The following is a 25868-nucleotide window of genomic DNA, read 5'->3' on the forward strand; positions in this document are numbered from 1 at the left end:
ATATTTATATATGTATACTGATTATTTACAAAAATCGTTTACATGTATATAAATGACGACATTTATAAACGCGTAATTCAGGAGAGAAGATGGAAACGCATTCGTGAAGGAAAGAGCGGGTCACGTTCGCAATAAATTTTACAAAATTCAGAGGGTCGCGGCGAATTTCTCAACGGGTTGGTGACATTTGGATACGTTTGGATGAGCTTTACTTGCTGATACTTTGCGAGCAACGCTGACGTTCCTTCTTCGATTGTCTGAATTGAAACGACAAGGTACAAGTGTTTATCTCCAGTTTCGTTCCTCGAATCATATATAACATCACGTGTACTACACTTAAAACGAAAGTATAAGATAATAAATATATGAAAAATGAAGAAAAAGGTTAGACAGAAAGATATGTTTCACACACAAACTTAAAGCGCGCGAAGTACCTCAGACGGATTTGACCGACAAACGAAAGCTCACTCGTGTCTCCGTTACTTTCGCGCGAGAAAGTTAAATTATAAATATCAGTCTTTTTAGTTGCACTAAAATATCTCGATATTTCTACTAAACAATACCTATACTCAATTATACTAAATATTACAATTTATATCTCTCGCGTCAGGGGTTCTTCTGAGATTATTGTCCGAGTCCGAATCGCGAATTTTCTGCTGATTGCAAGAACAGCCACTCGGAGGGCGGAACACGATTTTACTTATTTCGAGTGCCATTACCGCTAGCAAAATTTCTCGATGTATTATTGCTCGTATCTTGCATTTGGAGCGTCACTTCTCACAAAGAGACGTAATTTCGGTAAAAGAGAGAGAGAGAGAGAGAGAGAGAGAGAGAGAGAAAGAGAGAGAGACAAGGCCGAGGAAGATCCTTCCGCGGTAAAAGTCGCGCGCGGCGACACTCAAGTATACACAACGCTACAAAATAAATATATAAATGTAACACTACAAATACGTTTCTTTTTATTTTATTTCGTTATAAAGAACGTCAAGGTATAAAATAATGCAAAACGCGGCTAAATCCAGTTTGGAGACTCGCTGAGAGGACGCGCCAGCAACAAATGCTGAGCTCTTTCGATTTGCTGCGAACGTGCTGAGACTGAGATCTCACTTCGCGTCTCATCGTTGTCGTCGTCGATCGCGAAAAAGACTGAAAGTCTCGCCGTGACACTCCGTGAAAGGGCGAGATCGGTGAATCAACGAATATAATACGTTTCGATACGAGCAATTGACGAGATGCGTTTCGCGCGGCACATGGTCTCCCGTGATCTCTCTTCGCGATGTTCCATCGTTACCTCAGAGATGCTCGCAAAGTGTGCAAAGAGGATTGTAAGTGACAGAAAAAGAGAAGAAATAATCAAAGTTCTCGGGGGTGAACAGGGACGTGAAGCGCAATGCGAAAAACAACACGAGACGATGTACGCGGACCATTCGATAAAGTATGTATAATGATGATTATGATGATAATGATGATGAAGATAATAATAATAGTAATAATAATACGCAAGTACAAAGAGACGAACGCGTGAGAGAACGCAAAAGTAAACCGGGCTTTATAATACACATCATCCGAGATGCAACTGTACAACTATAATACATCCGTACATCAGCCGATGTTATAAATAAGGGAAACAAGGTCCGTACGCCTACGTTCTTATCACAGGCTACGTTAGACAACGCAAGGATATATTCGTATTCGTAATCGGGAGGTGTGAGAGGTGGTTTGGTGGATACGCAGGGAAGAGGAGAGGGCCCGTCCTCGGCCCGTCCTCGTACAGCGAGAAGAGACAAGCGGAAATCTTAACGGACGTATCGTAGAAAAAGTGGTTTTTCTCCCTTTAGGCTTTGCGAGGGAGAAGACGCTCGATGGATACGTGTCGAGGGACAACTACGACGATGATGATACAGCCGATGGTGACGATGACGGTGACGGTGACGGTGACGATGAGGAGCCTAGGACGAGTCGTTGCGAAGCCTGGTGATCGTTACTTCGTGCTCGCTAATTAATATTATTATCATTATTACTACGTCGTCGTTCGTCGTCGTCGGCGTCGGCGAATACCTCTTTGTTACTCGGCAGATTCGTTTCTTGTGCTATTGCTTAACTGTTAACATCGTGGTGGACACGAGAGAGTGCGACGAAAGGCGAGGCTACGATTGCGGTTCTGCGTCGCTGCGGCGGTCGCTCTGAGTTTTCAAGAACAGAACACAACTGATACGCAGATAATTAGGACTATAATGATCTGATAAGAATTTTATTCTTAAGGATAAAAAAGAAATACGGATTAACGAAGATACACAAGCGTCTCGATTGATTTATTCTCGGATTCTGAAAATTTCTCAGACCGATATCCATAATTGCAAATTACTATTATGCAAATTAATTACAACTGTTTAAATAAATACTTCTTATATAAAATAAGTACATTTTCGACTAATAATCAGAAATTCATAAAAGCTACGACTATTTGTCAAAATAATAAAGCTATAACGATTTGTCAGATAATAATTTAGCGAAAAACTCTCAAAGTTTTTCGAGAAAAACTAGTTAGATCGCCGTCGCAGCGAACTGCTTCATTCGATTGCATTTGAAGGAATACAGCTTGCGCAAGGTTCTCAAACGATAGTCGCTTGGAAAATGATAGAAAGTCGCTCGAGTTATTATACGAAATACACACGACAGATTCGCTAACGAAGAAGCTCAGCGGTGGCGATTGCATCATTGCTAATTCCGGATTATCTCTGCACAAACGATTCTAATGATATCGCACAGACGGGAAAATACCGTAATACATTATATCTAAGTTAACCATCAATGTGCGACAAAACGTGCGACTCTTTTGCAAGAGAAATGAGATCAATGAAACGGTGCAAGCGACTCTCGGTGAACACACGCGTGTGATCTAAATCGTGGGAAAAATTTCGCAAGTGCTCTAACTGAACGGTCGACTCTCGATGTACACGTTAAACAGACGAAGATAAAAAGACGGAGAAGAACAAGAAGAGGAAACATCTCCCAAGTCTTTCGACACAAATTAGCCGCTTTAACATCGTCGACGCGAAAGCGCCGGTCGCGTCGTCATTATTCACGACGTCTTTCTCGACCGTTTCGCGCTCCCACACGTAAAAACATCGACGTCTTTTCCTTCCTATTAAGAACATTATACAATTACGTACGTACGAATGTATAAAATCTTTTTTTCCTTTACGACTAAATGGGAATGTGCACGATCCGTTCTCTCTCTCTCTCTCTCTCTCTCTCTCTCTCTCTCTCTCTCTCTCTCTCTCTCTCTCTCTCTCTCTCTCTCTCTCTCTCTCTCTCTATCTGTCTTTCGCCACGATGCGCTGCTTGCAACGCGTTTTCGATCGTAGAAATATCGTTACAACGTTTTATCCTTACAAATACGGAGCGTATAGCGTGTTTCGCGAGACGCGCGTTTCGCTGACGGCCTGGTTCCTCGAGAGGAAGTCGCTCTCGTTTATCGCGGATGAGATTTTCTTTTCTTTTTCTCTCTCTTTCTTTTTCTCACGATATCACGGATTTCCGATCCAGTTGAAACGCGCTCCTCTCGAGACGGCGAAGTAACATCGACGTTCCTTACGGGAATGTTTGCGGTTAATCTTCGAATTACAAAAGTGTGTTGTTGCGTTTTCTCTCTCTCTCTCTCTCTCTCTCTCTCTCTCTCTCTCTCTCTCTCTCTCTCTCTCTCTTTCTCTCTCTCTCGCTCTTCCTCTCTCTAGTTCGTATAGTGGCTTCAACATTCACGGGCGATTGAGTGTCTCTCGCGAACATTCGCTGTCAATTCGCTCGAACAGCGTGGACGCGCGCGCAAGCTTACTTTCGAATGTTGAGCCGCCAAAAGGCATGATGTATACCTATCATTTACGATCTCGTTAACATCGACTTAAGTTATGGCACACCTACGAAAACAAAAGAGTTATCCGGAGTCGGAAAATTTGTCAATTCACGTCGCGGATTCGGATCTCGGGTGCGAACTCAAAGCGAGCACGGAGAACGGAGAAACTGAATTCGCGGCGGTTACATTTCTAAAGAGTCTCGAATATGCGAATGAGCTAATCAGACGACGCTTATTTTCCTTCCTCCTCTCGACAATCCAAGCGAATCATGATCCTCGCGATCGAATACACCGCGCGCAATAATACTGCGTTAATAAATACTTTCTGCGTTTTTCTTTTTTTTCGTTCTTTTTTGCGAAAATACAAACGACGAGACATCAGCTGGCTGCGTTAAAACGGGGCTAAATTCTTCGTCGTCGGAAAAGTCCGCGTAAATTTAGCGATTTCTCGTTAATGGATCTCGTACCTTAAATCGTTAAATTTCTATGTACATATTCGTTTTAAGAAATTTTAGTATTGTTCGTAGCTGTAAATACTTCTTAATACAGTAGTTTCGATTCGATTCGATGCGTGTATGTGTGTGTCTGTGTGTGTGTGTGTGTGCTGTGCGCAAAGTGAGATTTTCCCAAAATGTTTTTCTCTTTTCTTCTTTTTTTTTTTTATATAACTATCTCCATTCTTTTCTTTTTTCGCACACGCTTGCCATCGCTGTTTACCGAGATTTGTGCAATTATCTGTGATGCTTTTCACGTATTTTGCTTTTTTTACGTTTTCACTTTATCTCTTTAGACGGAATGAGAATATACGGTTTGTATCATCGTTCCGGCCTGCCTCGAGGTCCTGTCACACGATAAACACTATTTTAAAAATTCTTGTACGATAATCTACATTGAGAAGTAAAACACGCTCGAGACTCGATTTGTGCTGTGATGAAAATAAAAAAAAAAAAGAAAACAATAAATACAGAAAATATATAACTTTGTGGGTTTTTGATATCGTTGCTGTATGTGTTTTATATATATGTATGTATGTATGTATACGTGTGTGCGTGCGTGCGTGCGTGCGTGCGTGCGTGCGTGCGTGCGTGCGTGCGTGCGCGCGCGCGCGTGTGTGTGTGTATACACACACTCAAATATATATATATGTATATATATATTATTTGACGATGAATCGTTAAGTTTCACATTCTTTCGGCTGGATACGGGCTGGATGCGTGGTCATCTTTTTTTAGATTCTAACTACAACCTCTTCAACGAGGCTGCGTCAGTGTGTCACTTCGTTTCACGGTTCAGCATTTTCGTTCCTCGCGATACGGACATGTGGAACGCGAAGAAACGGCATGAAAACAAGTTACAACCGGGAAGCGAACTAAGAAGAAAAAGAAAACAGAAAAAGCAACATCGATCTTATCTTCTCAGCTATAAGCTAATCGCTATTATCAAATACCGAACCTTATTCCTAATATAATATCAATAAATACATCGCTCTGGATACATTCAACATGGTACATGCATACTATTATGACACATGGATTGACTCATATTACTCGCGTTATTATCTCTGATCTGCGCGCGAACAGCCGTTTCTCTTTAGGACCATCGACCGACCGATCATTCCGTTCGTCGTAAGGGGGAGAAGAGGATCTCACGACTCGTCGCATTCCGAAGGAAACGAACGAAACGCTGCGACTGAGAAAACCGAAATAGACTCTTCTCCGAGCTCGATCGTCCACGTCGCGCCGTGGGACCTGCACGTTATTAATCGCGGTTACGAATGCGCTAAAGCGAAGTTAATATCGATACAAACTATATTGAGACCAATCGTTTATGCCCGATCGCGTAATCACGCCGACCGCGTACAAAATTGTATCGGATTATTCCGCGAGCGGGGATGATGCTCGCGACGCTCCGCTACTATCCATCCATTCTCATCCACTCGTTCGTTCGTTCGTTCGTCCATTCACATCCACCCACCTATCATCCATGCATCCATCGAAACTTGTTCACTTGTGCTCGCACAGCAACTATGCACTATGCACTTGGCAGCGCATTCGTCACTACACCATCACAATGGCCTCCTCGCCGCAGAACAGGAAGGGATATTGATCGATCATCGTCTGGACCACGTCTTCCAGGTACGGCCTCATAGCTTCGAATCTACCGAGGTCGTTGAACTCGATGGGTAGTAACGTAGGCCACCAGCAGATCGCCAGATTTTTGCTGTCCATACTGTTAAGCTTGCAGTTCTCAGCGACCCTGGGGCATCGCAGATACGAAATTAAAAAAAAAAAAAAAAAAAATATATATATATATATATAAGATTATACATAATATATCAAATCTAACACATATAATGCACGATATATTGCACGATCGACGTGTGTCAGAGTGTCTGTAGGCACTTAATCTCCGAAAGTACTCACTTCACGAAATGCTGGAAGATAAACTTGAGAACATCAAAGTTTACAGGATTCAACTTGTTGAGCATCAAACGTAAAGCCAACAATCTGCAACTTCGGTCTGTAACCGCAGGAAATCGTCAAGTTTATGTCAATTTAGAGAGTTTCTGGGATGAAGTCGATAAGTGATCTATGAGATAACGGCACTAACCTTCCATGTTCATACAAGTAGCTGACATAGGTTTGCCCCGTGCACCTGATATAGGCATAACATGTTCTTAAAAATATTTTGCTCCTTAATGCAATTCTAGTTAAAATTTCAAGACACATATATAAACATCTATAAACTTAAAATGAAAGATCAGAACAAAAGTTCTATAAAGACTTCGAGTCTCTAATACGAGATACCAAAATCTGACAAGAAGTATCGACTTACCTGATATATCTTCCAGCTCAGTCATGCGTTCTTTATCGATCAACGGGGGTAGCCTCTTGGAAAAGAAATCTTTTAATGCTGTAGCGACAGCATTTACAGGAATATCCAAAGAATGTATATCGACATTACCATCTATATGTTACAAAAGAGAAAGAGAACAAATCCACATTATCCATTGTGGTCGAATTTACGAGAGAATAATTGTCTCGAGAGAGAAGCGCGACAAACCGAGATCGGTATCGGAGGACAGATTTTAACGGGTAGTATACCTTCTTCGAACTTTTGAAAAAGCAACTCCACATGCGCCCGATTACCCGGCACCCTGTATATTCCTTCCGAATCCAGTCCTTCGTCCTCGATGAATCGCACGCACTTCTCGAGGAACAGGGGTATCCGATTCGTTTCGCTCTGCGCGAAATCCTCAATCAAGGGTTGCTGCGACTGACTCGAGATCGGTGTGCCACCCGGGCCTTTGGTCTGCTTGATTTTCTCTTGCTTCTTTTTCTCCCTCTCTTTTTCCTTTTCCGCATGCTTCTTGAGCTTCTCCTCCTTCTGCCTTCTCTTCTCCAATTTCTCGTCCTCCTTCGCCTTCTGCTTGTCCTTCTTCCTGGTCAACTTGTCTCCGTCCTTTGATTTGTTCAATATACCAAACTGGAAGAATCAGCGATAAGAAGTCGTTACACGCGCATTATGTGATTTCTTCAAGTTTTATTATCATGCACAAACTCGGAAACTTACGCTGGGCGAATTGATCTCTCGCGGTGAGGAAACGTCCAGACTTGATTCATCATCTGGAATACCAAATGTATTTTCACCTCTCTGCTTGGCTAGAAAGAACCACAAGTTTCATGCAAGTTAGCGCAAGCGTGGACAGCAACTCAATGGGGAAATTGATTGAAGTATCGCGTTTTACGGAAATAAAAGAGCGATTTTAAGAAGCTATGAATTCAGCTAGACGTAAATAACATACTTCGTTAATTAACTGCATATGCATGCATGGTATCAGAATTTTCATTTGTACACATCCTATATTAATTATATACCAATCACAGAATTATATATATAATATAAATATTTCTATCAAATCAAGATCTACAAGTATCACGCGTTACTTACAAGAGGCGCTGAACATCTCCTGCGTCATATGTTTCACATTAAACGGATGTTGCAGGTGCTGCTGCTGCAGAGAATTCCCGGAGAATCTTTTCCGCAGACTAACCGCCGCATACTTGTACTGTTTCGATCTGGACCTCGAAGTATGCTCCGGGTCACTTGATTCGGAAGTGTCGGGCGTTTCGCTAGATACTAAAACAATAACATCATTGGTGAATCGCTAAGATTAACGCAGAAGTATAAACGGATATGAAAAAAAAAAAAAAAAAAAAAAAAAAATAAGAAACATTGTACCTCTATCCGCTGGATCAACGCGCCAGTTCTTGTCGTCCTTCATGTTGTAGTTTAAACCAACTATACCGTCTCCGCTCCCCATGCTGGCTAACGACGGCACTTTGGGCGTCGCGACTGGTATTGCGGTGCGTTTCTTACGTATTCTTTTGTGTGACGAAGGCTTTTTGTTCGCCTTGCCCAAAGCGTCGGTCACCCTCTGTCTCTCCAAGGAACTCCACTCTGAATCGGAATCGCTGTACGCTACTCGTGGAGAATCACGTTGAATAAAGATATATCGGTAATTTTTACACATTTGTAACGATCTAGTATCTTAGAAAAGAAAAGATCCTCTTATAAATATGAAAAAGTCTCTAAATCTTGATCTTTCCTTTTCCTCCAAGACACAGAATTGTATACTGCAATTAAATTGCATATCACACGGTAATAATCACATTGGCAGACTCTTATATTGATAAACTAGAAAGAGATGGTCTTACATGGCTGCCCCTTTTCACGCCGATGACGCAGCTTGGACTTGTTATTGCCGATGGAATCTTGCACTAAGGCGTACATGTAGTCGCCATCATATGCCGAATACATGCTCGGGACAACGTCCTTCACTTGCGCATATTCAGAGCCAAGGTCGACTAATTCCGGCGTGGCGAGGGGCGCATGGCCCATCGTGGTCAGTTTCGGGCCGTGCTCGTCTTTCTCGCCTATCGACATCCTGGCTATCGCGTCTGTCACATTCGAAAAATCTTTCAGATTTATCTTCCCGGGCTGTTTCAAGGTCTGACTGTTCCCTTTCGGTCGCGGTTTAGCCTGGGAAATGTGTCGTCGACCTGTCGTAAAGGCTCTGTGTGAGTAACTGTTAGTGACTCCATCTTGGTGCATAAATGTGTCCTTTACCCAACCTGTTACGTAGGGAAGAGAGAAAAAAGGAGGATTCACAGCTCGATGTGTCTTAAACCGTATACGATCGCAATTATTTGCCGCGGGTCTTATCGATCGAGCCAACTCACCGGACAGCTTGTTCGTGATGTCCTCGTTTTTCATCAGATCTCTCTCCCGTTCCTCGCGATAGAAATCGACTTGGCTATAAATGTCGCTGTCGTCGCTCGGCGTAGCTCGGTGATCAGCGAATTGTTCAGTGAGACCGGTGTCACCGAGATCGCCGTCCGGCGTCAATTGCTCGTACGACTCGGAGCCGCTTCTGAAAGTTACAGACATACTGCTTCACGTTAGACTTTTGAGTCACAGAGAAGGAGGGATTCGCGTAGCCTAGGTAAGTCCGTTCGCTCAGTTACTACGGAGCCATGTCTAGAATAGTTACCCGTCATCCGGCGTCTGAAGGTGATAACTCTCATGTCGCGGCGGTGGCATTGGGTGCAGAGCCGAGTATTCCAGGGTGCCCTCACCGCTGTCGTTCAAATTGCCCGGCTCCTCCATATTGAACGCCTGTTCGATCTCCGGCTTCTTCTCCCATACTTCTTTGAAGAAAGGCGTATAAAACGCGGCTGCGAAGAGGACAATTTAAATGGTACGATCAAAGAGAATAGTTAAGAGCAATCGAGTCACTAAATTAATCAGATCCATTAATACGATCCGCTGAATGCGGCGACCTGATCTCAATATCTTACTTTTCTGCTGACAGCTCGAAGCGGACGTCATGAAATGCGCCTGCAATCTGTCCGCAGTGGCATTCCCCTCTGTGATGAGTAAATGACTCAAGTCGTTGCTGAAAAACGCGTTCGCACCACCGGTGTCGGTCACAGCCATTATTTGTATCGGCAGATTTGGTATGTTCATGGAAAAGGCACTGGAACGTACGCGTGGATGGTCAAGTGAGATATAGTTTCGTTTTAAATTCAAGGGCCACGGTGCGAGATAGTATTGGTTACATACTTTAAAGTTGCGAGCGACGCTTTCCGCTTCGTGGAATAGACGAGGATGAAGCCGTGCACCAGCTCGTCTCTGAACGCGTTAGCTCCGTGAAAACTCGAGATAATCACCTCGACCCGACGTTTGGATTCCCCCAGGAACGTTTCTAACACTATAGACCGATCTCCGCTGAGAAAGCAACACTGATGGCTGAGCAGCGGACCGAGAACGTTCTCGACCGAATACGGATCGCCGCAGAACATGCACATTATTATCCTGAAACCACATGCGATGAAGATACGAGCGATTTTTTTTAATTTATTATTTAAGTGTGAGTGATTCGTCCTAATGATACCCACCTAATATCAGGCTCCAAGCATTCGATGACGCTCTGGTAAATATTTAAAAAACCAGCCCTATGATTTATGGATTGTATGAGTTGCTGCAGAGCGTCCTTCACCAAGGGAGTTGGGAACCTCTTGTCCTGTTCCAGATCGTCTATGCAGACATCGATGAACGGACACTGCAAACTGTGCGCAGAATTTACAAACTGATTAGTACACTTTGCGAATTTTCGAATTTATAGTAGAATATATGCGACTGCAATCGTTTACCTGTCAGCGAGATTTTGTCCCTCCTCCTTCAGCCTCATGGCTTCCATCTCGTCGATACTAGACTCTGGTACAAACATTATTACAATGGGCAATCCTTGGAAAGGTAGTCTGTCCTCCTGCTCTAAATTCGACAGCAGGGTTTTCTCCAAGGAGGATCGAATGTATTCAAAGGAATCTTCGTTCGCGTAGATACAAAAAGACCCTGGAAACAAAAAGGAAACGAGACGAGACTTTAGACGCGAGGATCTTCCCGGAGACTTGCAAAGTTCTCCATTTGTTCAATGATGATGAAATTATTTGAAATGCGTAAAATAATGACAATATTTACCGTGCGGCATGAAATCGGAGGTAGTGAAGGAGTTGTGCGGCAGCCCGACATCGCCGTCTATGATGCGATATCCGAGGGTGTACAACTGGCAGTCTATCTCGACCTCGTCATCCTCAGTTTGCGCCCTTATCTCGCGGGCGAATTCCTCACTCAGTTTGTTACTCCCGAGTATGACTAAATTCAACTGATTGTTATCCGACGTTAACTGCCACTGACTACTGTGATTCCATGAGGAAGGTCTGTTAGAACGTTTCCAGACAGTTGTTATAGAGTAAGTTCAAGAAGCGTTTTTTAAATTTTATCTGACGCAGCGACGGTGCTTTTTACCTGTGTGCCTTCGTGCCGAGTATCCTCTCTATCAGCGCGTCCATGCAATTCGGATAAGCTGGGCAATGCTCTCTTATGGGACAATGCACAAATCCCAAATGTTGAAACAGCATTAGCTTTCTATCCTGATCTAATCTATCTAGCGCTTTGTATCTGCGGAAACAGCGATTGAATCGATAGTGTTGCTCTCGAATGCAGATTGAAATATTTGATCAAATTGATCTTGGAAACAGTACAAAAACGTCTCACGTACCTGAAATCGTCCAATAACGCGTCTGTGATTTCTTTGATATCGTCTTGCGTGATGGTGCCGGACGGGGCTATGCTTTTGAAGTGATAAAATAAATCGGCGTGCTCCAATAATAATTCCTGCGAACGAGAACGCAAATGTATGACTTCGCTCTGCGTGTGTCTTTTATATGCGACGCCACAACAACGCGCGGAGTGACCGTTACGTGGAACTTACCTGAAAATTATGTTTCGCCTTCTCGATAATCTCCTTTTGGTGCTGGTCGTAAATCTCTTGGCAATCGTGATGAGAAAGCTCCTCGAAGCATTCTCTGCCCATAAACAAAACTCTAACTTCGGACAGATGTTTCCCAGGTGTAACATAGCCAGTTTCCTCCAACAACTGCTTGAATTGCTTCTTCCACCTGACGGAAACCGATTATCACTGATTGGAGCGCAAGGGATACGAGACTTTTCGAGTGATTTTTATTGGAAAGTAGCGTGTGAAAACTCAAGACACGATTTTAGACAAGTACGCGATCCGACCCGATTATCATTGTAATAAATCCGACGTTTTATCGTCGCAAAAGTTAGTTGTATATCGTTTATTTCACGATAACGTGATATCTCGATGCAGTGTATTGAGAAGTGTCGAATCAGATATTAATTTCTCGTCGCGAGTCGTCTTCGTTAATTCACGCGACACGCATGGATCGACTTCTTATTAGCCGCTGGCAAATATTGACCAGTCGCAGACACTTCGAATCCGCTATTTTTACATTTTGACGTGTTAGCCGTATATGTATCGTTACACAAATGTTAGCACAGCAAATATCGCTGCGCGAGTGTCGTGTGTTAATACTGCGATTGAGACGTACTTAATATAGTCTCACTTAATACCAGAGGTAACGAAGCAAGAATAAGAGAAAAAAAAGGGCACAAGTGATTACCTTTTCGGAAGTCTGCACAAAGAAGCACCACCCAGAACGAAGCAAAGCATTAGTATATCGCTCATGAGAGAGTATTATCTTCTGATACATGTCAAATGAAACTGTGTAAACTTATCGCTAGATCAGTTCTATCAGCTTTATGAGAGGAAGATGTACGAACTTCTATGATACTTGCTGAAGCAGTTAAACGATGGTCATGTCGACACTATACGGTACTTACTCCAGTCGCCGTTGCTCTTGTTGCAAGGCGTTAATATGATTCTTGAAGACAGTCTCCGCCTCGGGCGTCTCCAACACATCGTAAGGGATCTTCGTGCCATTGCTCTCACCGAAATCACAGTCGATCCACGGTATGTCCTCGGGACACTCGAAGAAGTACTGGTGAAAGTCGGGGTGCTCTTTGATGTATTGCTGCACCGCTGACCATTCTCTGCGAAGTATCGCGTGAAACGTTCAGTTCCAATCCAAAGTAAGACGTGAAGACGTGAAGAAATGAAATATGAATTCGCGTGAGGCACTTACTCGTTAATCAGATTAGTTATGTCAGGGCAGATTTCGTGAAGAATATCCGGCAACATGTCCAGGTAGCCCTGTATCTTCTTCGCCACTTGCTCGTCCTTGAGTTTCTTGATGTGTCTTCTGAAGAGCCGCTGCGTCGCTTCGATGCCGAAGAGCTCGACAAACGTGGAGAATTCCTTGTGTTGGGCGAGCTTCTTCGAAGCCTGCGACCACAGCGCGCGATAATCGGTCACGTGCACCCGGATTAGTCTCTGCAGGGACTCCGTGGAGGCGTCCAACAGCTCCTTCCTGGCTCTGGCAGCCTCGGCGAACGGTATCACCTTACTGCGCATCTTGGTCTTGTCGATCAACTGCGCAACGATCATGAATGCCAGGTCGACGTTAATGTTCTCATGTGCTGAAGTCTCGACGATCAGTATCGATCCTTTATATTCTTTGCGCATTATCAGCTTCTCCGCCTCCTTCACAAACTGCTCGTTCGCGTCGTCGTTCTTCGTCGTCACCAGCACGATCGGCTTCTTGGTTTTCATCAGATTGTTCAGGATGTTCGCCACGATCTCAACCTGCTTCTCGATCATCCTATTGGGCACAAGGCTGACGTCGAACACGCAGAGGAAACCGTCGATGTTCAGTTTGCCGTCTGGCAAGACCTTCTGCTCGTATTCCTTCTCTATGCCCAGCTGATTCTTGCAGATGTACATGAGCTTCTCCGCGCTCGTGATCTTCGTGGCGGCGCATCTCTTCGCGTACGGCTCCATCTTGCCGCCTTTGAACGGCTGAAACGACGCGTCGTCAATGAACTCCGTGTGCTCGATCACCTGAAACTGAAACTCCGTCCCGTCCTCCGCCGCCTTCGTCACTTCGCCCCAGTACAGGAAGTGATCGTTATTTACCACGCGTCCGCTGAAGTCAGACTGCGAAAGAAGAAGAGACACTTTGAAAGATGCGGTTAAAGTGACACCGATAAACTTCAGGGTATCGTTAAAGTAACGCTCGAAGAGATTAAGAAACATAATTAAAGTAACGCGCGTTAATGAAAGCAACGAGGACGACCAGTCGTGCGGAGAAGAACAGGTTTTACCTGCGACAACACCGAGATGTGTTCCACGTTGTAGTCGTCGCTCAAGGAGCGCATGAAGCGGTTGCACAGGCACGACTTGCCAACGCCGACTTGCCCCTTGTCTTTCTCCGTGCCGGACAGTCCGACCACCGCGATGTTGATGCTCTTCGCGTTGTCGCTCTTCCTCGCCATTTTTACCGCGCTGTGATATCGTCGAGTCGACAAACTGTCAAGATTAATCTTCTCCTTTCTCTTTTCCTCTCTCTCTCTCTCTTTCTCTCGCTCGCTTTCTCTCTCTCTCTCTCTCTCTCTCTCTCTCTCTCTCTCTCTCTCGCTCTATCTCACTCTCTCGTGGGGTGCAAGACAGTTTCGCTCAAGACATAGTGAAATGTTCCAACGATTGATTCGTGCGCGATCAATTCTAGCGCAAATATGTCTTTACAGTCTTGGTCATTACTTCAAGTCGAGAGCTTGGCTTGGTGAGAAAAGAAAGAGACTCAGCTTCCCTTTGGCAACATCTCTCCGGAGAATTTGAATCCGCTCGCTCGCTCGCTCCCTCTCCGACGATTCTTCGATTTATATAAAATTATCCAAACGCACACAATGTCCTCTTCTACCTCCACCGTACGTTCAGTAGTTCTTATTGTTGTGCATGCGACGTTACGTTATTAAATATAAATTACACACAACGATCGTGTGTGTATACGTGTGCGCGCGAGTGCGCGTGTATATGTATGTGAAAACCTCTTAAACACTATCTATCATTAAAGCATAGCGTTTATAGTTTAGCACAGCTGTGAGCAATGGTTCTTTGGAATGGCACTGCGTATCTGGAAGAAAAGAGAAAAAAGGGATCAGAGAGGCAGAGAACGCAGAAAAAAGAAAAGGATAAAACACTCGCAGGATCTCGTTCGATCGCGAAACGATACGATCGCGGCTAGATCGCTCGACTGGATAGCCATCTCTCTCTCTCCTCTACTCCAGATTGACACGCCGCATCTCGCCGGTGTGTCTCTTAAAATACAGCCATGAATCATGCATCACGCTTGAAAGAGTTATTCACAATAGTCCAGTGTCATGCTAATTGCGCCAATCGGCATCGACAAAGGGCGGAATCGTAGAAAAGCCACATGTGCCCGGAGCGATTTCGACAATAACCCCCCCGCTCCCGCGGGAGAGACCGCGGCAGGCGAGCAGAGAGAGAGAGAGAGAGAGAGAGAGAGAGAGAGAGAGAGAGAGAGAGAGAGAGAGAGAGAGAGAGAGAGGAGGGGGAGAGGGAGGGAGGGAGGGAGAGAGAGAGAGAGAGAGAGAGAGAGGACAGATTTTTTCGAGAGATTTTTTCTCCAAGTCGCCCGAGATTACATCAGGCGCGCGATTATCGGTTTATCGGCTCTTTTATAATAGCGACCTTGCTTATTTCCAGCCGCGGTCACGGCTTTCTCGCGGGGGCGGAAGAGGGTCGTCCGCGTGTGTATATGCAACTGTCTCATAGTTTTGCGTTGAATAAAAAGAAAAACGGCAATTACACAGGTATTCCCGGCCGGCTGCGAGAGGTGCGCGCGCGAGAGAGAGAGAGAGAGAGAGAGAGAGAGAGAGAGAGAGAGAAAGAGATAGAGAGAGAGAGAGAGGGAGAGAGAGAGATAGCGAGTGACGAGTAACGGCAATCGAAAATCGCTTACGAACGTAACACGATGAGAACGTGCGACGAGTCTGTCGGTGACACCGAGGGGGAGATATGTATCGAAAGACCCACATAGCCGTTCGCTGACGAGACTACAGGTACGCTCTCGTCCTGCGTATACCTGCACTACGCTACACCTTGTGCACTCGCGACTCGGGAGAAGGCGACATGCAGCCGGACACTGGAGGGAAAAAAAGAGAACGATGAAAATTGAAAGGAAGCACGAAAACCGCAGCTCGAGGGAACCGACGTCCCGCGTCCGTTGTCCGTCTCACTCGCGCCGCACTTTTTCAGCAACGCGCACGAAATAGGAGTGCGCGTATATACGTGGCCCGGCTCCGGCGGCGCAAAGGGGAGAAACAAGCGGAGGGAGCGCGAGCGAGACAGAAGGGCAGACAGCCGCACGCGAGAGAGATCTCGCCGACGACGCGACGGTCGTCGAATCCGTCAATCGAAATGACAGCCGCGGGTGTAGATCGATATGCACTGTGCACAACCGCGCTCGTTCCCGGCGACAACGGTAACGGGCGAGCGAGCGGCTGCTCGCCGTCCGAGTCGCCAAGGAGACGGGAGGAGCGCATCCTCGTCGACGGACGACGCTCGCCGTCGTTGCGTCCGCGAGGTATACGAGACCCCCGGGGACGAGCACAGTACGGTGATCTCGACCTGGGTCTACCTGAATAGGGAAGCGCACGCTGCAGGCTGCTTCTTCGTCCAAGGGGCCGCTCACTCGGTCCGTCGTCACCGGGATCTGGCCGTGTCGAAGGACCGCGGGATCCGGACGCGCCCCTCGGCGAGCCTTGCCGTCCTTGTACGTCCGTTGCTCCTTCGTCGGCTCGGCTCGACGCGGCGCGACGTTGACGCCGTGATGCGACGCGACGGTGACGGCGACGTGACGTGACGTTGACACAAGACGCGGCGGCCGTCAAGCGACGGACGGCTTTCCCTACGTTCACGCGGCACCGCGACGCATCGACGCGATGACTCGCACGTCTCCCGTGAGCAGCGCGGGGTCCCAGGTGTGTAAATAACTTTACGTCAAACACCGAGTGTCGGCTCGTAGAGGAGCCATCTTGCTGGGCGGGTGGGCACGCATCGGCGTACGCCGATGTTTTCCGCCCGGGTAGTAATCGCCGCTCAGGCCCGGCCACGCAGGGGATGAAACGTCGAACGTCGCGGCTCGACGTAAGGAGATATATATTCGGCGCGCAGAACTCTTTTTTTCACGCTTCTCACTCGATACATTTCAAAACGCATCCGACGTTCCAATTTGAACCAGTTTTACGCGAAGGAGTCTTCCTATACTGGATACGTCGGCTGCGCTTCGAAGTTCATCGAAGGAAGCCGAACCTTTCGAACCTTTGCGTTCTGCATATGAGTGTGTCTCGCGTCCGCTCACGTAATCTCGTCCCGGGCAAAATAGAAAGTCTCGACGTCGTCCAAGTGGCGAGAAAATTAATAAGCGAGAAAATTAATAAGCGACTCACTTTTCGCTTACTTTTTCGTCCTTTCGACGTCACTGTCGACGCGATCGGAATTTCTTCTTCCACCTGCGATGTGTTTCGCTGAGTAGACGTCTTGAAATTATTCGATTCGAGCACGTTCATCTTTAACGAGATAAGATACAGCTTTGAAGGAGGGGTTATCACACACGTTGTTACGCCTGTTATCCATCTCTCCCACACCCGATGGATAAACGAGTATCCAATATCGACCGTGTGCCGCTGTGACGTTTCCCGCGCGGGCTCCGCGCAAGAGTAGCTACGGGCCTGATACGCGCGCGCGCGGCGCATCCTGACGGCCGGTCGGCAAGTCTCGCGGACGTGCATTCGAAAAATGGCCGACAGCGGGGATGGTGTGAGCAATACGTCGTCCGGGAAAGAGACAAGAAATATGCTGCACGATGGCCCGGTCACCGATCCGGCCTCCAACACGAAGGTAAATCGCGCCGTGCTTTGATCGCGCCGAGAAAAATCGGGCCGTCGCGCGCGCTCCCGCCGACGTTCGCGCTAATCTAACCGCCGTGTGCCACGACTGTCGTATTTGCCGCCGTTCTCACGACGAAGCTGCCGAGAGCGGTTTGTGCACGGTGAAGCGAAAACGCGTGGGATCCCGTCGGCGATGATGTCCGCGTGCACGTCGAGCGCGGCTCGTCCTGGGGAAGCTAGAAATCACGACTCGGCTCGCTCGCGTCTTCTCCTCTCGTCCCTCTTATTTACATTGGTCTCTCCTCTCTCTTTCTTTTTCTCTCTCTTTCTCACTCACTCACTCCTCTCACTCACTCACTCTCTCTCTCACTCACTCACTCACTCTCTCTCTCTCTCTCTCTCTCTCTCTCTCTCTCTCACTCACTTTCTCACTCACTCGTCTCATCTGTCTCTTTCTCTCTTCCGATCTTTCTCTTTCTTTCCCCTCTCTTTGCCCCCACCTATGGCCGTCTCTGTCAGTCTTTATCAAGTCCTCACCTGTGTTTCTTTTGTACATCGCCTGTTCGCCCAACCCTTCTGAGTCTTGTGACCAGCACATGTGGTTATTACATAACTAGGCACATGGTATTAATTGACATGTCGCTCTTTGATGAATGGGCGTTGGTTAACAGCTATCTATTTGTATACCAAGTATGCTGGGATCCCTGTTCGCAGCTGCGACTGGTCTGAGAAATTTCTCTGCCACTAGCTCGTTGTTGTACCTTTCGTTGCGTTCGAATCGAACGGAATCGTGCCCGAGAGAAAACGGACAAACGGAGGCGAACGAGCGCAAGAAAAGAAGGAAAAAAAAAGAAAACGGCAAATTGAAAATCGAGCCCGCTTAATTCACCGGGGATCTTTTTTTTTTTTTCCCTTTAAGAGATCGTGATAACGTCCCACGAATCTGTCAAATCGCACACACAAGTCCTGTACTATCTTTCATGCGAATACTTTTCATGGCTGTTTCAGGCACATGTAACAAGCTGTGTGTTGTTACGTACCTCGTTAATCGAAATAACAATAGCAACCTAAGGAAGTGTGAATGCATGCGGTTACACGTATAGTGCCTATGACTCGCGGCATACGAGACGCTTATATATTATTTTACATATAGAGCATTATTCACACAGTAGTCCGTAGGTTCGGTACCAATCACTCATGCATCGCTCATAAGCCTGGACACACCATTTAGGCGTGGCACAATTAGCACTATGTGAATTGTGTTGAGTGCGAAGAAGCAAGACAATTGTCAGGAGTAACGTCAATGGAATACCATCCGCGTTAATACCGCGCGATAAGACCGATCACGTGAAAATTGCTCTTTGTACTTCTTCGTATCTCCGATCGATCGGTAGAATTCGACCAAGAAATTACCAGATACTTGCAATTATATATTACCAGACTCTTGCAACAAGTTCGAGAACAAGTTTGTGTTTGTGAAAATTGCTCGCTACTACTACGCCCGGATTGATCGTCTCGTCCGATCGGAGAACGTTTCGCTCCGTGTAGAAAAAAAATTATACCATTCGACATTCAGAAGCGAGAGGTGTGTAAGGAAAGCGAAAATCGAAAGAAAACGAAATTGAGATGCTCGATGCTAACGGGAGTCGCAAGCACACTTTTGCGCGCGCGCGTGTGTGTGTAACCCTTGGGAGCTTTGTACCAAGCTACGGACTGTGTCGCAGAGACACCTGATGTATTTGAATCATGAAATGGTGGTTGTTGTGATTTCAGAGCCTAGAGGCATCAAATAATGCCTTTCACGGCGCGAGAACGAAATTAGTAAGTAAGAGTATAATATGTGTATAAAACACAAAGTATACTTGTAAAACTCCCCCCCTCGCCCCCAGAACCAAAGCCATAGAACAATCCTTACTATGTATATATATACTACTACTATTTTACTACCACTACTACTACTACTACTACTACTACTACTATTACTACTACTACTACTACTACTACTACTATTACTACTACTACTACTACTACTCTTTACCCCTCAGGGCTGCTTTGTCTCTCTCTCCGTCTGTAATAAGTGTCGTGCGTGCTGGTTAGTTTATCATTCTCGCCTGCCGATCAAACAACACGGACTAATACGGGACGATTACATATTGTCGCGGCGGTATAATTAGAACTTGTTAACTCTATCTTATCAAGCGCTTCAGCCGGTACCGAGATGCACTCGGAACCACTTCGAGGCCTCACCGCGTCAACGTACAAACGAACGTTACGTACGTTTTCTTACATCTTCAGGAGGGGAAAAAAAGCCAGCCCTCTTCTCTTCCTCCTTTTTTCTTCCTTCAAACGGTCGCAAATCGTCCGTATTAATCTGTGTGTGTTTGCATTCAGCACAGTGAACTAGCTTCATTCAGCGCACTCTTCAGTTGGTAGTTTCTTTCGATGCATTCGCGGCCCTTTAGAAGAAAGACAACAAACCGTTGAGCGTCCTCCACGGGCACGAACCTTACTGACTGTGGCTTTCCATCTTGTAGGACTCCAAGTCCGGAGCGCTGAAGAAGTCCAGCCGCTACCGCAGCCGCTCCTTGTCGGCCAGCAGCACCGATAGTTACAGTTCCGGTACGGACGCACAACTCGGTGATCACCATAGTGGATCATACCACACATAGTGTGCTGAGAAACAAGCAAGCATAGAGCGAATCTCTGTCTCGCTTCTTCGCGACCGAACCAACTGACCAACTGACGCGACCGAAACTCTTCTCGTAGAGAGCTTGCTTCTTCATTCTCGTCTCGCACGTCTCGTCTCTTCTCTTCTCGTCTTTCTCTTCCGACTGCGAACGTGTGTGATAACCGCTTTAGAGACTTAGACGCATAGTCGTAGCACATAATCGTGTGAATAATATTCCTTTGTCTTTGAGCGTATCATTAGCTGCCCTGCGATAGGATGACGATAACCGCGCTGTGCACTTCGATGTGTTACTAATAATCGATGTTTTTCGGCATCCGGCGCTATCTTAGCATCTTATACAGGAAGCTCGTCCGACGAGGATGACGTGTCGCCGCGCGAGAAGATCCAGAAGACTGAGAGGGGCTTCACGGACTTCTGTGTGCGCAACATCGATCAGCACGCCTTCGGTCGCAGGGAGATCGAGATCGCCGAGCAGGAGATGCCGGGGATCATGGCGTTGCGGAAACGCGCCGCTGACGACAAGGTGCGTTGCGCTCTCGGGCGGAAAGCTTCCTGAAAGATGGAGATTGCGGGGAACGTAAGCGTCGACCAGACGTGAGAGAACGTGATGCTTATGTGTGCTTACACTGCCGTAGCCGCTGAAGAACGCCAAAATCGTGGGCTGCACTCACATCAACGCGCAGACCGCTGTCCTGATCGAGACGCTGGTGGAGTTGGGAGCACAGGTACGATGGGCGGCATGCAATATTTATTCGACGCAGAACGAGGTGGCCGCGGCGTTGGCGAACGCTGGCTATCCGGTGTTTGCGTGGCGCGGCGAGACCGAGGAGGATTTCTGGTGGTGCATCGACAAGTGTGTGGCCGCTGAGAATTGGCAGCCCAATATGATACTGGACGACGGCGGTGACGCCACGCACTTGATGCTCAAGAAGTACAACGCCATGTTCAAGATGATCCAAGGTTTGTTCCGCTGTCGTTTCGCTATCATATCGCACGGATCTTGCGAAGAGCAAGTTCTCTTAGAAAGTTAGAAAACATAATAATTCCATGATGGTAATGATTTAATTTAATTTAACAACGATAATGTGTGTGCGAGCGATGATAATTCTTCTCTCAGCGTTTGACTGCAAATGAATAAAATAGCGGGCGTATGTATACATCCTTGTAGGAATCGTCGAGGAGAGCGTAACGGGCGTGCATAGACTGTATCAATTGTCCAAGGCAGGTAAACTTTCTGTCCCTGCGATGAACGTGAACGACAGCGTGACGAAAACCAAGTTTGATAATCTTTACAGCTGTCGCGAGAGCATCATCGATAGGTGAGTTGTACGGTGTCGAATGTTGCTCGACCATCAGGAAACTGTACGACATCTGTAACTTCGTTATCCTACGCGTGATGTCTGTCGAGAGTTCTGAACACACACACACGCGCACACACGGTCGGACCTGCGGTCACACACGCTTATCGAATTTATCGTTTTGTAGCTTAAAGAGATCCACCGACGTCATGTTCGGCGGCAAGCAGGTTGTAATATGCGGCTACGGGGAGGTCGGAAAGGGATGCTGCCAAGCCCTCAAGGGCTTGGGCTGCATCGTGTATATCACCGAGATCGATCCCATATGCGCATTGCAAGCCAGGTAAGGTGCGCTCGTGTTGCAAAGCAGCCGTTACCGCGGCCAAGTCCGCGAGCAAGTGGCGGAGAGATCATATATGTATATGTGTGTTGTCGCATTTACAGCATGGACGGCTTCAGAGTGATGAAACTCAATGAAGTCATTCGAAATGTAGACATTGTTATTACAGCGACGGGCAATAAAAACGTGGTGACGCGCGAGCACATGGACAAAATGAAGAACGGATGCGTGGTGTGCAACATGGGTCACAGCAACACCGAGATTGACATCGTACGTGCTCTTATCTTCTTTGTTATCACACGCAGATCATTCCGAGAATCACTAGCGAGCGACTCGCTGATTCTCCACTCGTGTAATGATTATCTTTCGACTTCGGGATAATTCGTGGCTCGTTTCCACTCTCTTAACTTTTAGAGGACCGGGGTGGCTGCTATAGGAGCCACATATAAATCGGCTTTCAGTGTTTTCTTAAAGGTTATATTATAGTTATTTATGCATTTATATCGATGTTTATGTGTTCTAAAAATATATTTGCTCGTGTGATTTTTACCTTACTTGTAAATAAACATTTGTTAACAATTTCATACGAAAGAAACACTACCATAAGTAATGTGATAACAAAAATGTGAAAAACTCTAAAAGTAACAAATAAGTATAAGAAATACAGAGAAATAGTTTTTGAAATAAAATAATTTTCATTATTTTTTAAAACCAAAATTTAAAAAATCAAAAGAAAGAAATTTTGAAATAACAAAAAATATAAAAAAACAAAGGAGCTACATATAACTTTCTACGTCCGCGTCGTTAGTTCTGGGTTATGCTAAAGGGAAGTTTTATTACCGTATGAGATTACTTATAGCAATATAGACTTATTTTAGATAAATAATTGCCTTTCTTTGTAAAATTTCGATAATCTGATATCAAAATGATGATCAGCGATATAAAAAAAAAACCCCCCCTAAAAGTGTCAAGATCCAAATTTTGAAAATCTTTTATTTTGGCCGCTCCGTTCCGGACCGGGGTGGCTCCTAGGAGCCACTAACGAACTCGAAAACTCTACGCGACATGATGGTTACATATATATATATATATATATATATATATAAATTTTCCGTGAAAAAAACTACAAATTTTAAAGAAAAAATGTCGGTCCTCTAAAGGTTAACAAATAAGAAAGAGACAACGGAGACTAAGTCCTTTTTATGTTGCTTTAAACAGAACAGTTTACGTACGCCTGACCTGACATGGGAGAAAGTGAGGTCGCAAGTGGACCATGTTATCTGGCCGGACGGCAAGCGTATTGTCCTTCTAGCGGAAGGCCGTCTGGTAAACTTGTCGTGTTCGAGCATACCGTCGTTCGTCGTGTCTATTACCGCCGCTACGCAGGCGTTGGCCCTGATCGAGCTGTTCAATGCGCCACCGGGACGGTACAAGAGCGACGTTTATTTGCTCCCGAAGAAGATGGGTATGTGTATGCATTTGTCAACACCTACGTCTATTCAACTCGCAAAGTTGAAACGAAATGGGTAACGTCGTCGCGTCGCATATATTGACACGACAAGCACTCTAATTGATAATAATGTCGGCCCGCGCAGATGAGTACGTCGCCTCGCTGCATTTACCCACGTTCGACGCGCATCTGACGGAATTGACGGATGAGCAAGCGAAATACATGGGCCTCAACAAGGCGGGTCCCTTCAAGCCTAATTACTATCGGTTAGTATCAGGCTTCAGGCTCTGGCACGAGGGCGACGATTGATTTGGTGTGTGTGCCTGTGTCACCTACCTACTGTTGTTGTGGATCTGTTTCAGCTACTAAAAACCAATGGGCGAGTAATGTGGCATTGACTAGCACGTGCGACACTCACTCAGCATTACACACTTCTTCACAAGTATTAAAACCAACAGTCACCAACAACCTTCTTACCATCGCAAACCTCTGGCTCCGCATCCTTCTCCACTTTGTGCCGGTTGGCTTTCTTTCATCCCACGCCAAGTTTTCTTATCGTTGAATCGATAGAGAAAGAGAGACCTTTTATTTATGGTTCAACCTTCGCGGAGATTCGCGCGACGTGAATTCCGTTGTTATTATCCGTGCTAATCACCCGCAAAGAATGCGTTAATAACGTAGTGAACACACACACATACACACACACACACATACACTTGATCCAGCAGTTACCCAATAACCGATATTAGAAACGACTAGAGCTGGGCACGAGTATCTGGCAGAAAGAAGAAGTACGTCTTTCCGAGATACATGAGATATACTTCCGATACACGCTGTGTATGTGTCTTGTCTCTTTTCGGAGATATTTGTTCCAAGTTCGCATATATCCGCGATACTGCCCAGCACTGGCAATAGCATAGTTTTGGACGTGTGTATGATTAACAGTTTCGTAACAGTTTTCCTCTTCGAGATGCGCGAGTGTACAGCCCACAGTTGTTAAAGTGAATTGAGAGAAAGGAAGAGTGAGAGAGAGAGAGAGAGTGAGAGAGAGAGAGACTCTGAAAAATTGTCAGACTACGCACGCAAACCGAATCGATCGAATACTGTAGATACAAACACGAGTGTTGTATAGTTCGCAAAGCCGGAGAGCCAATTGAGAGAAATTGTATCTGTCCATTAGACGCTACGTTCAGTAAGTTTTAACATTAGTTTGTAAAGAGTAACAAACGTTTTAAATGAAATATATCGGCGGGAGCTTATACATGTATATAAAGTGGTGTGTAACGCGGCGCGTTTGTGTACGAGAGGTGGATTCAAAGATCCATTCAATGTTGCGACGACGTCAGAGCGCTGATTTTTATCTCGATACTCGAGAGAACTTGCTGTCGCGAGACCGGAGAGAACACGCCGCACGAATATGTCTGAGAAGCCGTCTTCGGCCGCTCGCGATCATACGTTACACACGAATCTGTATACATGTGTACGTTTGACTTCCTAGCGCGGTGCGTGCGCGCGTGTGCTGATGATGCACATTAGTCAATGAATTTGTTGTGCCCTTAATAGTAATGAGGTTTACATGCATATACATATATATATATATATATATATATATATAACGTGCGCGCGGTGTGTGCTCAGCAGCGTATAAACGATATACAACATCAGCCGCGACTATTTATACACCATCCTTTTCCCCCCCAATGCCGCCATATGCCGCGGGTATATGGCTATGTACGACTAACCCGAAAGCCGTGTACATAATTATTTAAGATGGAAGATTATTAACACACGAGATAGGTGATAAGCGAACTGTAGATTATTATTAGCCTGTTAATCAATCTCTGGTTATTATTGTTACCTTTGCCCGAAGCGCGCCCCCCCGCGCGAGGAGCAAGATCGATTTGCATACCCCATGATTAGGAGAGAAATAAATGCCTACCACATTTAGAGAATTAACTGTGCTGATTGTTTCTCCTTCGCCAACCATCCACAAGGAAGCAGCAGTCGATCGAAGTAATGTCGACTGACGCTGAACATTGGGGGAGGCTCTCCCAGGTTGAAAGATGCGAAACTTTGGACTTTCTCGCGAGGAGACCTGTCTCGATCAGCTTTATCATGTCAGACCTTACAAATTTGCGTCAAACCTTACAAAATGAATCTGACGAATCTGCGAATGAATCTACGGAAGAACGATCGAGATGGATCTCCGTTGAGCCGGGTGGCACACAGAACGCGCATATCGGAAACGAATGGACGGTGTGGGCGAGAATAATTTTAGGACAGTTATGAAGATCGATATGGCGATATGCTTCTGTACGAGGCGACGTACACAGCAGTTATAAATATGTGCAACACGCATATTTGCAGAAGTGTACGCGAGGCGAAGCCGCGCTCGCGGTATATCGCGTCGCGAGCACAACCGGCTATTTCGGTGTTATTAATATCTCAGTTGCTTTAGGTGACTCGTTAATATGCAGCACCCAATGATATTTTGACACGAGAAG

General features: G+C 45.9%; 2 protein-coding genes across 18 annotated transcripts; one reads left to right on the top strand and one right to left on the bottom strand.

Moving 5' to 3' along the window:
• Positions 1–742: 742 nt before the first annotated feature.
• On the bottom strand, positions 743–20179 carry RhoGAPp190 (Rho GTPase-activating protein 190). Of its 8 annotated transcripts, XM_025297316.1 has the most exons (25): positions 16339–16674; positions 15661–15843; positions 14003–14811; positions 12925–13835; positions 12623–12832; positions 12403–12414; positions 11691–11877; positions 11478–11593; positions 11225–11377; positions 10898–11136; positions 10570–10771; positions 10315–10485; positions 9980–10231; positions 9715–9893; positions 9408–9591; positions 9097–9305; positions 8572–8988; positions 8096–8335; positions 7805–7993; positions 7427–7515; positions 6958–7339; positions 6689–6820; positions 6464–6508; positions 6277–6373; positions 5911–6109 (listed from the first exon to the last, which is right to left on the bottom strand). In XM_025297316.1, the coding sequence occupies exons 3-25, from the start codon at positions 14171–14173 to the stop codon at positions 5911–5913; spliced, it is 4986 nt and encodes a 1661-aa protein (XP_025153101.1). In that variant the 5' UTR covers positions 14174–14811; positions 15661–15843; positions 16339–16674. The 8 variants fall into 8 exon arrangements, with proteins under 8 accessions (XP_011151091.1, XP_025153101.1, XP_025153110.1 ...); XM_011152789.3 differs by lacking the exon at positions 15661–15843 and having other exon boundaries at positions 743–6109; XM_025297325.1 differs by lacking the exons at positions 15661–15843; positions 16339–16674 and adding an exon at positions 20096–20179.
• LOC105190192 (S-adenosylhomocysteine hydrolase-like protein 1) lies at positions 16628–25320 on the top strand. Of its 10 annotated transcripts, none has more exons than XM_025297373.1 (11): positions 16628–16681; positions 19364–19411; positions 20125–20227; positions 20609–20802; positions 20915–21239; positions 21448–21598; positions 21765–21917; positions 22019–22184; positions 23133–23379; positions 23510–23630; positions 23727–25320. In XM_025297373.1, exons 1-11 carry the CDS (start codon positions 16643–16645, stop codon positions 23731–23733), a joined length of 1554 nt encoding a protein of 517 aa, XP_025153158.1. In that variant the 5' UTR covers positions 16628–16642; the 3' UTR covers positions 23734–25320. The 10 variants fall into 10 exon arrangements, with proteins under 10 accessions (XP_025153158.1, XP_025153148.1, XP_025153132.1 ...); XM_025297347.1 differs by lacking the exon at positions 16628–16681 and adding an exon at positions 17439–17600; XM_025297350.1 differs by lacking the exon at positions 16628–16681 and adding an exon at positions 17439–17600 and having other exon boundaries at positions 20621–20802.
• The last annotated feature ends 548 nt before the right edge of the window (positions 25321–25868 follow it).

Source organism: Harpegnathos saltator, unplaced genomic scaffold (genome assembly GCF_003227715.2).
Source record: "Harpegnathos saltator strain DR-91 unplaced genomic scaffold, Hsal_v8.6 scaffold10, whole genome shotgun sequence".
Lineage (NCBI taxonomy): Eukaryota > Metazoa > Arthropoda > Insecta > Hymenoptera > Formicidae > Harpegnathos > Harpegnathos saltator.